This window comes from Apodemus sylvaticus, chromosome 4 (genome assembly GCF_947179515.1).
Source record: "Apodemus sylvaticus chromosome 4, mApoSyl1.1, whole genome shotgun sequence".
Lineage (NCBI taxonomy): Eukaryota > Metazoa > Chordata > Mammalia > Rodentia > Muridae > Apodemus > Apodemus sylvaticus.
The window spans coordinates 137,149,379-137,164,080 of record NC_067475.1 but is presented as its reverse complement, the minus strand read 5'-3'; the positions used below and the strand labels follow the sequence as shown (position 1 = coordinate 137,164,080).

At 45.0% G+C, this 14,702-nt stretch overlaps 1 protein-coding gene across 3 annotated transcripts; it reads left to right on the top strand.

Moving 5' to 3' along the window:
• Positions 1-3,051: 3,051 nt before the first annotated feature.
• Positions 3,052-12,744, top strand: Znf639 (zinc finger protein 639). 3 transcript variants are annotated; one of them, XM_052180654.1, is made up of 7 exons: positions 3,052-3,108; positions 4,504-4,711; positions 6,032-6,102; positions 6,921-6,989; positions 8,570-8,680; positions 11,118-11,252; positions 11,535-12,744. In XM_052180654.1, exons 4-7 carry the CDS (start codon positions 6,932-6,934, stop codon positions 12,686-12,688), a joined length of 1,458 nt encoding a protein of 485 aa, XP_052036614.1. In that variant the 5' UTR covers positions 3,052-3,108; positions 4,504-4,711; positions 6,032-6,102; positions 6,921-6,931; the 3' UTR covers positions 12,689-12,744. The 3 variants fall into 3 exon arrangements, with proteins under 3 accessions (XP_052036614.1, XP_052036613.1, XP_052036615.1); XM_052180653.1 differs by lacking the exon at positions 3,052-3,108 and adding an exon at positions 3,142-3,251; XM_052180655.1 differs by lacking the exon at positions 3,052-3,108 and adding an exon at positions 3,143-3,251 and having other exon boundaries at positions 4,543-4,711.
• Positions 12,745-14,702: the final 1,958 nt, after the last annotated feature.

Sequence of the window (14,702 nt, the reverse complement as noted above, 5' to 3'; positions counted from 1 at the left end):
GTGACCCACAGGCGGTGGGAGCACTGTTCGCTCTGCTCTGCCATGCTATTCTTCGCTGAGAACAGGCTTCTTGTCACTTCCACTGTCTCAGAATGATATCACCAAACTTACGTGGAGTTTTGCTAAGACAGACTCACAAGGTGAGGCGAGACCAGTGGGAGGACATGTACTGTTTGGAGGGAGTATAAATAGGACTCAACAGTGACGGAGCTTGCGTAGCTAGCTGTGCAACGCTTCTTTTTTGTTTTTGTTTGTTTTGTTTTTGTTTTTTGTTTTGGTTTTTTTGAGACAAGGTTTCTCTGTGTAGTCCTGGCTGTCCTGGAACTATATAGACCAGGCTGGCCTCCAACTCCGAAATCCGCCTGCCTCAAAGGCGTGCACCACCACAGCCCGGCATGTGCAACGCTTCTTGGTCTCGAGTCTTCATCTTCTTTGATCTTATTTCCTTGAGGGTGGCATGGAAGAGAACTCCTCCTTGAGTCCCAGCCAGTCCAGGTCTCTCCTGCTGACCCATGCCGGTTCAGTGGAGGCCTAGTTGTTTCTGCTGGGTTGTGCCAGCGCTGCTGATTCCTGTTTGCTATCTCGACCCTGCTGAACTGGACTGCTGGTGTATCCATGAAGTGTTTGTGAGTGGAGCGAGCTGCTACTGCTGATTTCTTTGAGCTGAACTGCTAATTTCCTGACAACACAGATTGGATTTGCTCCCCCAAACAATTTCTCAACAGGTCCACTTCCCCAGTATCGTAATAACCTTTCTTTTCTACTACCTCTGGTGGGTGGTGGGCTAGAAGGGAGGTTAAAGCATCTAAGAACTATCATTAAAATTAGGCTTTGAAAAATTGAATCTGCTGGGCAGTGGTGGTGCACGCCTTTAAACCCAGCACTTGGCATCTAAATACTGTGACATTCTCTCTCTCTCCCTCCCTCCCTCCCTCCCTCTCTCTCTCTCTTTCTCTCTCTCCTCCCCCTCCTTTCCCCCCTCCCTCTAGTGACGCAGGCCAAGAGGACTCGTCTTGCCTGCGTCACTACTTTTATTCCAAAGTATTTTGACTACAAAATACTTTGGAATAAAATTGCTCCTCTCTGTAGAATTAAGTCAAACCCCCAGGGCAAACGGAGAAGCCCTGTAACTGACCGTAATCGCGTGGCTCCCCCTTGTGACCTCTACTAGATTCACAATGAGAAACCAGTAGCCGCCGGCAGCATCTTTATAAACTCAACAGTCTTGCTCACGCCTCAATTCCCTATTCCGTGCCAGAAGCTAGGTACACTAGCAGTAAAGAATGTCTGCAAACCCTCTCTCTTTTTTGGGTCACACTGGCGTGCCTAAATATTCATTTGTCCAAGAGGAGAACGCCTATAGATTACAGAGATCACCAAACTGCATCTCACAAGTCTCTCCTTTATCGCACAGCTTGACTTCCCGGGGGGCGTGGTGACGGGGGCGGGTCAGTGACGAACGGCTGTCAATACCATGTGATTGACAGCAAGAACAGGGCGCTGGGGCGTTGGCCTGGTGAGACACAAACCGCAGCTGGGACTTTGCAAGTAACCTTGGATCTTAAGGTACCCCCGGCTCGATTTAGCTATCCACTCACAATTAGTTGAACCCCAAGGGTTTAAATCACAAAACCGCCTAACATAAGCTTGTCTTTTCTAATTGTATTGAAACATCTTCAACTCACACCCAGATTAGGGGGTTGGGGAGGCAGATCACTGGAGGAGACCTAGGATTACATTTAAAAATGTTTTATAAAGTATTTTTTATTTTGTATTTATTGTATGAGTGTTTTGCCTGGATGTATGTCTGTGCACCACTTGTGTTCCTGGTGTCCAGGGAGCCCAGAAAGTTTCAGATGACCTAGAACTGGATTTATAGGTGAGCTCAGATGTGAGCCTTCTCGTGGGTGTTGGGAATTAAACCTGGGTCCCCTAGTAGAGGAGCCAGTTTTCCTAACAGCTGAGCCATCTCTCCAGCCCCTGGAGTCCATTCTTAACACTGAAGGAGGGGCAGGAGAACACAGCCGCACTCTGGACCTCCGTTCTTACCCTGCCAAGCACGGAGCACCACTGAACTAACTCTACTGCAGGCCCGAGGGATAATTCAAAAAATCAGTTATTTATGTTCATTCACTTTAATCCTTTGCTTACTGACGGTCAAAGTACAAAAAGGATTGAAATGACGGAATGCAATCCTTCGTGACAGCCTCTGTTCATTCTACCAGGATTTCTTTTTAGGATTTTTTATTATATTATTATTATTATTATATTATTATTAGTATTATTTAGTATTGGGGGGGGGGATGCCTGCGAAGGGTTCATATATATATCCCTTGCTGTTGGAGTAACAGTACAGGCGTTTGTGAACCACCATGTGCATGTGCATGCTTTCTCTGCAAGAGAAATAATACTCTCTTAACGGGGGGGGGGGGGGTGGCGGGGAAGGGAAGGGAGGGGGAGTTTCTTCAGCCCTCCCTTCTCTCGCTTTTTTTTTTTTTTTTTTTTTTTTTTTGGTTTTTCGAGACAGGGTTTCTCTGTATAGCCCTGGCTGTCCTGGAACTCACTCTGTAGACCAGGCTGCCTTCGAACTCAGAAAGCCGCCTGCCTCTGCCTCCCAAGTGCTGGGATTAAAGGCGTGCGCCACCTCTGCCGCCCGCCGGCAGCCCTTCCTTCTCTAACTCCACCTCCAACCTCCCAAGACTTCAAGAACCCGGGATGTGGTCTGAGGACCCATCTCCAGTCACATCACGTTTTTTCTCGGTCCTGGACTTATCTAGCCCGGATGTTGGGACTTGAGTACAACCACCATGCGTGAAACACTAATGATCCTGAAGACTCTGAGGATCGATCACTGAGGGCCTCCAGGGAACCGATGTGTGGGAAGGCGCTGAGCTCAGAGGGGAGGGCCGCACGGCGGGGATGTGCCCGCAGGGGGCGCTAGACCTCTCAGCACTGCTTGCCTCTCAAAGTCCTGCTGTCAGGCCCCGCCCTTAGCACGAAGCCACGCCCTCTTCGTGCTCAGGCCACGCCCCCACCCTTAGGGTTCCCGCCCCCTGTTCCCCATCTTCACTCTCGCGGCCTGCTGTGGCGCATGCGTGGGGTGACGAGGTGAGTGCGGCTGGGCCTGGCGGGCAGGGAAGGGCAGGGCCAGGGAGGGCGCGGGCGGCTGGGGAGGGCGCGGGCGGCGGCCCGGCAGCCCCCTCCGTACCACCATCCGGGCGTGCCTCGCCGGAGCTGCGCTGCTGCGTGAGGTGAGGGCCGGCCTCCGGGGCCTGCGGGGCGAGCGGGGCCTGCCCGGCCCGGTGCGTGTCGGCCGCTCGGGTGGACCCCGCGGCGGGGGTGGCGGGGGCCTATGCCGGCCTGCCGGAGGCCGCTCCCGCGGGAGAAGCTGGAGTCCAGCGGGGCCCGGGCCCTGCGTCCTCACGGACAGCGGTTCTCAGGAGAGGCCAAATCAGACAAGCGCCCTTCGAAGCCCGCGTCAATTCCTGTTATTTGCGACAGGGTCCTGTGTAGCACAGGCTGGCCTTAGAGGCGTGTGCCACCAGTTAGAACGTGAAAATTCGCTTTATGTTTGAAAATGTGCGTGCTTATTGCGTGTGTGCATGCGCACGTGTGCCTTGGCGCAAGTGTAGAGGTCAGAGGGCAGCTTTCAGAGGAGGCTGTTCTTCCCACCATGTGGGTTCCGGTGGTGGCTCTCAGGTCGCCAGGCTTAGCATTAAGCGCCTCCTGAGCCATCACACCGGCCTCTCTGCCTCTTGAGTGCTGAGTGCTGGGGTTGAAGATGTGTGCTACTGATTTTTTTTTTAATGATACATTATAAACTATGGATATATTACCACAATATTAACTTTTTTTTTCCCTGAGTGAATGGATTTTAAGTGATTACATGTCAAATGTCCTGGTTTTCTACAGTGACACCTGTGTATAATTGGGGAAGAATAAGATTCAGATAGTTCACAGTCTTTTTGAAGGGATAACTAGTAAGCACGAGTTTATATAGTTTGCATTATTTCATTAAGAAGCCAAGGAACCTGCTGCCAAGTCTGAGCACCTAGGCCAATGCCCGGGACTCACACGGCTCCTGGACTGTGGCATTGCACGTATGTGCACTCCGGATGTCTTTATGAAGTCACTTGTACAAACACAGATCCATACTGTTTGCTTACGTGAAGGCTGGTTGACAGGTCTTGGTTGTGAGTGGTCTTAACGAACCTTTGGTGTTAATTCAGTCCTGAAAAGCCAAACTCTCCTCCACCTTCCTCGTGTGACAAGCCAAGTCCAAATTGCAATTTTAAGTACTTATAATACCATGATTGGTTTCTTTTTCTTTTTTGCTCATGTTCTGAGCAACCTGAAATATTCTGACAGTTGTGTTCTCCCTGATCTTAGAATATAATAAAATATAGGCTATAAGAAACTTTGTCTCCAAAAAATGCTGTTTATGGTGTTTGGTGAGGCATTTTGTCTAAGTCTCTAACATTTCTATAAGAGTATGGCTGTCAGTTTTTCAGATCATCACCTCCCCTTCTGCTTGTGGTTAAGAACTTGAAGATGGCCTTGCTGCTGGCAGTGTGGAAGGAGGGCTCACACACACACAGTTAGTTACCAGATGCCAAAAGTCCGAAGACAAGTGTTCCATCCTTGGTCCTTTGGTTCCATCTGTGTCGTAATGGACTTTAATGGCGTTGGTCTCTTCCTTGCTTAGAATGAGGTGAGTTTGAAAGGGACCCCTTTTGTGTTCCTCCTGGCATGGTTGGGGAGATGACATGAGCAGGAAGAATGCACTTGTTAATAAGTGTGTGATCATGTAACATATAATAGCAAGTGCCCCTCAGGAAGGTTTCCACTAGAAGTGACAGATTCATCTTATATTTGCCTGGGGTGCCTGTAACCCCAAAACGCAGGAGGCTAGGACAGTGTCACAATAGGGTTCAGGGCTAGACTGGATTATGCATGTAGACCCCGTCTCAAGAAACTAAAAAGAACTGAGGTAAAGGCAGTGATTAGGGTGCTCCCTCCCTACTCTGCAGCAGCAAACATGCTAAGCTGAGGGGAGAGGAGGAGCTTTCATTTGAGGTTAATGGGTCACCTTTTTCTGTGATTATTTCTAAAACTAAAATGAATTGAAAAACAAAACTTAAATTGGTTAGACTTCAGGTCAAATCTAACTCTACCACATACATGTACTTAATATCCAGATGCCTTGACTCAGTAGATATAACCAACAGTTCTGGCAAGCTGTAGATACATTACCTGACTGAAAGAAGACGTACTACCGGGTGTGTAACTGAATTTCAGTAAATCAGCACTGATGTGTAAAAACTTGGACAGGTTTAGGTATATGATTCTATATTTGACTATATTTGTACTTTTTTTCTTAATATATATGTGTGTATATGTAATACTTATCTGAATTAGACAAGCTCTCCCTTTGTAGCCCTGGCCTGAAGGGTAATATATAGACCAGGCTGGCCTCAACCTCACAGAGATCTGCCTGCACCAGCTTCCCAGGTGCTGAGATTAAACATGTGTGCCAGCCGGGCGTGGTGGCGCATGCCTGTAATCCCAGCACTCTGGGAGGCAGAGGCAGGCGGATTTCTGAGTTCGATGCCAGCCTGGTCTACAGAGTGAGTTCCAGGACAGCCAGGGCTACACAGAGAAACCCTGTCTCAAAAAAACAAACCAAAATAAAATGTGTGCCACTTCAACTAGTCATTTGTGTTTTTTTTTCCCTAATGATTGCATAAACTAATAGACTTATTCTGTAATTTTGTTATCAGATATAGTTAGGACTATAAATAAAGGTAAGCTTGTTTTAGAGAAACAGGAACATTTATATATGGTTGGATATTTACATACATATTCATATATATTTGTTATGTATAATATATAATAGTTTAGAAAGCATAAGGAAGATGCCTAAGTTTGTTCTTTCTGTTGCTAATTTAATATGTAGACGGTTTTACCTATGATCTATGGCTCGCTCAGTGGTACTATTGCTTCCATAACTGCTGGTCTCTTTCCCTTGTAGGCACTTTTTGTCGTTTGTGGAAACTTGCCTGTAATTCATCTTCCTCCCTGCAGTATTGAGAGTTATACCAAGTAAGTGGAATATATTCAAACTAATTAGTAAATTTTCTAATGACTCATGGGAGTTTAGTAGTTGGGGTGGTTGCTACACTTCTTAGTAGAATGTTGAATGTGACCTCATAAGATTCTTCTTTCTTAAAAATTGCTTATGTTCTAAGATTCTCTGCAACACTTTCTGGAAGCCATTACATTGATGTAGACTCATAAGTATATTTTTAAGGAAAAATATCCATCTTTAGGTTGAAATCTATAGAAAGTGTATGCCTACAGGCATAATGGCTTGTTTGCATGTGTCTGACAGGATCTCACTTTGTAACCATGGCTGGTCTGGAACTCTTTATGTAGACGAGGCTAGCCTTGAACACTGTCTCAGCCTCCAGAGTTTTGGGACTAAAAGGTGTGTGTTTGCTTTGTTTTATGATACAGGGTCTCATAGTGTAGGCTTGTCTAGAAGACACAATGCTTTCAGTAGAGGCATTCTGCAATGTTCTTCTGACATCTATTGTCATGGTCCACACAGACTCCTTTATAAAATAGTTTGTATGGATAGATGTCTTACACCACATGCATATCTGCTGTCCTTGGAGACCATAGAAGGGAGTCAGAGCTCCTGGAATTCAAATTATAGGTGGTAGTGAGCTGCCTTGTGGGTTCTGGGAATTGAACCCAGGTGTTCTGGGAGAGCTGTCTGTCTTCTTAGAAACTGCTGAGCCATTTCTCCAGCACCCCTCCCCCAAGATTTCTTATTGCTAATAAATTTTTTTGGTTCAAAAGAATTTTATAGTAATATCAGTTATTGTACCATGCTTGTTATAATGTTCATTTTTTAGATTGAAAAGATATGAATGAATATCCTAAAAAAAGAAAAAGGAAGACTTTACACCCTTCTCGCTATTCAGGTTAGTCTATAATTGAATTATTTTTGAAAGAGTAATGGATTATTGTTATTCCCATCAATTTTTACATAGATAAGACAGAACATCGGGACCACCTTCTGGTATGAGAACACCGACTAAGTCCTCTGCATACATGTTATATGGATGGGGTGCTACAGGGATGCTTTGCAACTTACATTCTATTCGCTTGTCTCTGGGAGCTAGAAATACTTAAAACTGGATTTCCAAGCTTCCTCATCATGTAGAATAATTGGATTTTGCCTGTCAGTCATAAGTTGTGCTTAATGTGCAGCTATAACTTCAGCAGAAAGCAGTTTGCATTGATGAAAAGAAGCTGTATTTTTTATACTATTTTTGGAACTGTGAACTTTATGTGTGTTTATTTGCATGTGCATGCCTGGTGTCTAGGAAGACCAAAGCAGGTATTGGATCCCTTGGAGCTATAGTTACAGGTGGTTGTGAACCATCAGTTGGGTGCTACAGCTGAACCCAGGTTTTCTGCAGAGAGTAACAAGTGCTTAGTTGCTGAGTTATCTCTCTACCTCAGTTTTCATTTGGATTGTATAATCTGATTTGGTGCTCCTGTGTTAAAATAAGAGGAGGTCTGGGCTGGGGAAGTAGCTCTGGGATAGAATGTGCAAATGAAGGCAAGCACAATTGAGTGAGGTCAGCTTAGGCTACAAGAAAGTCAATCTCACAAGGGGAGAGGGAAGGGCCAGGTGGTGGTGGTGTGCACCTTTAATCTCAGCAATCAGGAGGCAGGCTGGTCTCTGGAGGCCAACCTGGCCTACAGAGCAAGTTTCAGGACAGCTAGGGCCATTTCACAGGTACCCATTAGCTTGTTCCACCCCATGTACCCTCTGAGGATGGTGAGCCTAGCCTGCTGCTTACTGGTAGCTTTTTGGGGTGGCTGCTATTCAGAAGCCATCTTTGCTCTTGAGATAATTTCTCTTTATGTATTATGCTTTCTTGGTATTATGCTACCTTGGTAGTTCATGGTAGTTAATTCACTGATTTAAATATTAGCACAATATTTATCACATATGTATACTTTATAAAATTCAAATTGTAAGGAAATGTTGTGAGCCACCATGTGGGTGTTGGGAACTGAACCCAGGTCTTCTACCATAGAGTATCTGAGCCATCTCTCCAGCCAGTGTCTGTTTCTAAAAGTAAATAAAGTTTTTCTTCTATTATTTAAATTCATTTTAGGGTTAAGGTCTCGTTTGGCCCAGACTGGCCTGTCCTGACCCACCTTAGCCTCTGCAGTGCTGACACCGCAGGCAAGCAGTAGCACTTGCCTTCCAGTGCAGTCTAATCAGTGGCTCTTTTAAAGCGAGTGCTGGTGTTTGATCTGAAGTGTAAAACTGAAGAACATGCTATATTCTTCCTACTGAAACTCACTAAAATCATGAAAATACGGGTTAGGGATATAGGTCAGGGTAGAGGGTTCGCCTGGATGTGCAAGGCAGTGGGTCCAATCTTTAACACTGGGGGGGAAAGCAGACAAAAGATGCAAATTTGTGTATCATTAGTATCTGTATATTGTGCTGGGAATTGTCTTCATTTTGTTTTACATTCAGATTCTTCTGGAATAAGCAGAATTGCAGATGGAGTCAGTGGAATTTTTTCTGATCATTGTTACAGTGTCTGCTCTATGAGACAGCCAGACTTAAAATATTATGACAACAGAGGTATGGCTCCTATTTTCCAGAATACTTTGTGTAACTTGTTTTTACAGAACCTAGGGATGTCTCCGTGTGGGTAAGTTTCTGCCTACCATTTAAGACCTGACTCCTTTGTAGTACTACAGAAAAATAAAACAGACACAAAACCTGCCTTTGTGTATTTTCCCTTGGGAACTATCTGAAAAGGTAGTTTAAATGTGGGTTCATGGTTTCAAGACAGGCAAACATTTTGTAAAAAATGAGCTTTTTAAAATCAAATTAGTAATTTCCATTTTTAAGCACACTCTTTCAGTCCTTTTTAGTTGGCTAAGAGTTGACACAAACCCGAAGTGATGTAGAGGTGAAGTGTTGATGGTAAAGTGTTAGGAAGCACTTGCCCACTTGTCTCAGCCTGGAGTGCTGATGGAGGGGAAGGGAGAATGGAAACCGGCTCTTGATGTTTCAGTCTCCCATTCCTGTTGCCTGCTCTTTTCTAGAGCACTGGTACTGGTAAGTGGTAAGAAGGTGTGCCTCTGCTGCTCCCATCCCCATCTGTGACCCAGCCATAAGTGTGAGCCCATGCCTGGCACACTCACACTCAGACATGCTCACAGGCCTGCATCTTGTACCTGTGAGAGTTCACAGGACTGCTTTGCCTTTTCAGTTGAGAGCCTAAAAGAAGCACCATAGGGCCGGGCGGTGGTGGCGCACGCCTGTAATCCCAGCACTCTGGGAGGCTGAGGCAGGCGGATTTCTGAGTTCGAGGCCAGCCTGGTCTACAGAGTGAGTTCCAGGACAGCCAGGGCTACACAGAGAAACCCTGTCTCGAAAAACCTAAATCCAAAAAAAAATAAAATAAAAAAAAAAAAGAAGCACCATAGGAGTGAGCACACTTTATGTCCAGGTCTTGGTTTATAGTACCAAGGAACCAAGGCCCCTGTAGACATGGCTGGTCTAGATCGGGGAGGAAACAGACAAGATGTGTTTGGAGTATCTTGTGGTGCTGGAAAATAGGGAAATATCAAAAGCAAAATGATACACGGTATGGATGAACTAAAGGAGCACAAGAGCCCACTGGAGGCTGACTGATTGCTTGTCTACCACATGAGGCCCTGGTTTCCACTCCAGCAGTAAAGACAGAAGAAAAGCTCCCAATAGCTAGAGCTGAAGTGATTTGAGAAAACATGAATCTATACTGCTATAAATGACTCTGTGAATAAATAGGGATAGAAGAGAAAATTGTCTGCACAAGAGAATTCCCACTTATTTATATCAGTGCTCCTTCCTTAGGGAGGTGGAAACCCATGCTCCACTTTTTAGTGTGGACTTCACAGAGACTTCCAGGGAGTAGAGTAGGAAAAGGACAGTTCAGAAACCAAATTGCTCCATTAGCTAGGTTGGGAGGGGCAGCTCAGCAGTGTATACCCTGAAGGGTTTTGCCCTCCCGGACCTCATAATCACATGAGTAATGAAACAAAAAGGTAAATTCATTATTGGAGCTTTACAAACTATAAAGTAGTCCTTAGAACAGTCAGCTTTAGCTGGGCAGTGGTGGCGCACGCCTGTAATCCCAGCACTCTAGGAGGCAGAGGCAGGCAGATTTCTGAGTTGGAGGCCAGCCTGGTCTACAGAGTGAGTTCCAAGACAGCCAGGGCTATACAGAGAAACCCTGTCTCAAAAAAAAAAAAAAAAAAAAAAAAAAAAAAGGTTAGCTTTAAGCTACCTAGAGAGACATAGCTAAATGTACTGTAAGATCCAAAAAGACTGGGTAGAGACCAAGTAAGTCAGGCTGGAGAGATGGCTTAGTGGTTAAGAGCATTGACTGTTCTTCCAGAGGTCCTAAGTTCAATTCCCAGCAGCCGCATAGTGGCTCACAACCATCTGTAATGGGGATCTGATGCCCTCTTCTGTGTGTCTGAAGACAGTGACAGTGTACTCACATACATGAAATTAAATCTTTAAAAAAAAACAAGCCAAGTAAGTCTGAAGTGTGGGCTTCCATTATTAATAATGTATCAGCACCAGTAGTCATGTCAGTTAACTGTAACAAATGCCTCATATTCATGTAAATGATAGTGGGGAAATGCTTGTGATGTATTAGCACTTTATACTATTCTTTTAAAAACAAAGTCTATTAAAACACATGTTGCAGTCCAGTTTCCCAGTTGACCCTTATTTCAGTTTCTGTGCTAACTTGGAGAGAATGAGACTAGAATAGAGGAATGATGGTTCAGTCTCAATATCTTAAAGTTCCTCAGGATGTTCAGAGTGTGTTCTAGTATTAGTAGCATATAAACAAAGGCAGTGGGGAGCTTGGTTCTATGCTCACTGGCTTAGGGATCTCTAATAAGTAATGAGTCCTTTCAAAGCGAAGCCCAAGTTGTTAGTTTCTATTGCTGTTAAAAATAGTATTTTTGATGCTTAATGCTTTGATAGAAAATGTTTTTCCAAATTCTTCTTACAGATGATGACTCTGATCCTGAAACAGCAAATGACTTGCCCAAATGTACAGATGGAGCCAAGGCCAGAAGCAGGAATCAGAGCCACCTGGTTCCCAGCCCTGTGCTTAGGATTCTAGACCACACTGTCTTTTCCACAGGTTAGAGGAACTCATTAATAGCATTTAGCATATTTTGTTCAGATCAACTAAAAGCATATACTGTAACTTCCTCTCACAGGATTGTTTCTAAGGAGGCTTATTTAGAGCAGTGCTATAGCCGCGAGGATGACTGATTCTACAGGGGCTTCATTAGTCAGTGTGACAGCAGTGGGGCAGCTGGCTAATGGGATGTATATTGAGCACGGGACTTCAACAATGGAATGGTTGTTTCTAATGGGGCCTTTTAGTACAGTACTGCAATGGTGGGTTTTCTCTTTTCAGAAAAGTCGGCTGATGTTGAGATCTGTGATGAAGAGTGTGCCTCACCTGAATCAGTGCATCAGCAAACTCAAGAGGAGAGCCCTATAGAGGTTCACACCTCAGAGGATGTCCCGATTGCTGTGGAGGTTCATGCCATTTCTGAAGACTATGATATAGAGGCAGAGAACAATTCCTCTGAGAGCCTCCAAGACCAGACTGATGAAGAACCACCAGCTAAACTCTGTAAAATCCTTGACAAGAGCCAAGCTTTGAATGTGACTGCCCAACAGAAGTGGCCTCTGCTGAGAGCCAACAGCAGTGGCCTCTACAAGTGTGAGCTTTGTGAATTCAACAGTAAGTATTTTTCTGACCTAAAGCAGCACGTGATCCTGAAGCACAAGCGCACGGACTCGTCCGTGTGCCGGGTGTGTAAGGAGAGCTTCTCCTCCAACCTGCTCCTCATCGAGCACACCAAGCTCCACGAGGAAGACCCCTACATCTGTAAGTACTGCGACTACAAGACCGTGATCTTCGAGAACCTCAGCCAGCACATCGCGGACACCCACTTCAGCGACCACCTTTACTGGTGCGAGCAGTGCGACGTGCAGTTCTCCTCCAGCAGTGAGCTCTACCTGCACTTCCAGGAGCACAGCCGCGACGAGCAGTACCTGTGCCAGTTCTGTGAGCATGAGACAGGCGATCCTGAGGACTTGCACAGCCATGTCGTCAATGAGCATGCGCGCAGACTGATAGAGCTGAGTGACAAATGTGGCAATGGTGGCCATGGGCAGTGCAGCCTTTTAAGCAAGATCACCTTTGACAAATGCAAAAATTTCTTCGTGTGTCAAGTATGTGGCTTTCGGAGCAGACTTCACACAAATGTCAACAGACACGTGGCTATCGAGCATACTAAAATATTCCCTCATGTTTGTGATGACTGTGGGAAGGGCTTTTCTAGCATGTTGGAATATTGCAAGCATCTAAATTCACATCTGTCTGAAGGGATTTATTTATGCCAATATTGTGAATATTCAACAGGACAAATTGAAGATCTTAAAATTCATCTAGATTTCAAACATTCAGCTGACTTGCCTCATAAATGTAGTGACTGCTTGATGAGGTTTGGGAGCGAAAGGGAATTAATCAGTCACCTTCCAGTCCACGAGACTACCTGACTGTTTCGTTACATAATGTTTATGTAAAATAATAAACGCTTTTTTTAATGTTAAAATGGGCAAGCTGAAGTACTGTGACAAGTTTTCAGGCACCACTGCACTTTACAGAATGATTATACTTAATGGTTTTCAGTTGCATGGCAGTCATAGTTATCACTTTTGGTGAATACTCAGTTTATTGTTTTTCTTTTTTTAGATTTATTTATTATTATATCTAAGTACACTGTAGCTGTCTTCAGAGACCAGAAGAGGGCGTCAGATCCTTTTACGGATGGTTGTGAGCCACCATGTGGTTGCTGGGAATTGAACTCAGGACCTTCGGAAGAGCAGTCAGTGCTCTTAACCACTGAGCCATCTCTCCAGGCCCCTGTTACTCAGTTTCTTGCCTGTGCTCCAAGTTCCTGAATGGAAGCAAGAGTACTGAAGAAACTAACTACAAGAACTACTGTCTTGTCTTGTAGGCTACATGTATTGACTACAGAGGTAGGGTATGTATGTGTGGTAGTGGAGGTGGAGTTGGTTTTCATAATTTATTTTATGTGGAGTGGTTGCCTGATTGTAAGCACACCAGGTCTGTGCAGTGCTTGAGGAGAGGGCATCAGATCCCCTGGAACTGGGGTTGCTAACAGCTCTAACTGCATTGGACGAGGTCTCACCCTACAGCTCAAGCTGGTTTCAAGCTGTCATCAGTCCTGCCTCAGCCCCCCAGGTGCTGGGATAGCAGGCATAAAACACACCTGATGAATTCTTTTTAAAGGTTCTGCTTGAGTTGAAGGATGGAATGGAATGGAATGAGGGAGAGCCAGGAAGGTGTGAGACAGTAAAGATGTAAGCACCTCATATTCCTTATAACCATTGGCATCCTCTAAGTAGCTGTTATCCAAAACTCTTGGTATTTCCTCCTTAGTTATAGAACTACAAAGTCATGCCCCCAACTTCTGACAAAAATATACCTATGAATTGAGAACCACTGAAGTATTACCATAGAGTTGGGAATGGGGATGAAGGGTTTCTGGTGTGGTAGTTGTCTACATTCCAGTGGCTGCTCTAACAGCTACACAACATGTCTCTTAAACAGTTGAAATTTAACCAACTCTCAGTTCTGAAACGACTGTCCGAGGTTGCTCCCGAGGCCCAATAGGGAAGGATCCAGCCCTAGCTTCTCAGCTTGTCTGTGACAGTCTTTGTGCCACATGGTATTCTCCTGATTTGACGCTGTCACACATCTCTGGGTCCTTATTGACTAATCATGGTCAAGCCTACCATGCTCATGTTAACTCACTAAAAATCTGGGGCAGGATGTGATGGCACACACTTGGAATCTAATCACTCTGAAGATAGGAATTTGAAGAGCTGAAGCTCAAGGTCTTCAGATACAGAAAGTTTAAGACCCTGTTTTAACCAAAATAAAAAGTAATAAAATCTCTGGGGCTGGAGGCATGATTGGCTGTTTAGAAGCACTTGTCCTGAGGTTGGTTCCCAGCACCCATCTGAGGTAGCTTACAACCACCTTAAATCCCAGTATCCTCTTACTGTGTCTGCAGGCCCCTGCACATAGGGCATTCACTCAAACACATAGATACATTTTTTTTTTTAAATTAAGGTCTTCAAATGAGTTCATTCTGAGATACCTGGAGTAACATCTCAGAATTTGAATTAGAGGGAACATAATGCAGTAACTAGTCTCCAAAGTAACAGTATCAGGGGAACAATGTATATCATTGTATTATACTAGCAATATAACAATATGGTCCAGGAGTAATACAACCATGGGAACCTTTCTTTGCCTGGTGGGTATGGTGTGCAGTCCTGTAGTCCCAGCACTTGGGAAGTGGAGGCAGGAAGATCATCCTTACCTACATGACTGAGTGTCAGACAGGGGGTGGAACAGAGATCACCTGAGATCTTGCCTCAAAACAAATGGACAGGTGAGCTGATCTGGAACCTCGCCTCAGGAGGCTAAGGTAGAACAGGTCAAGACTACCCTGAGCTATCGAGTAAAATCCTGTCTCAA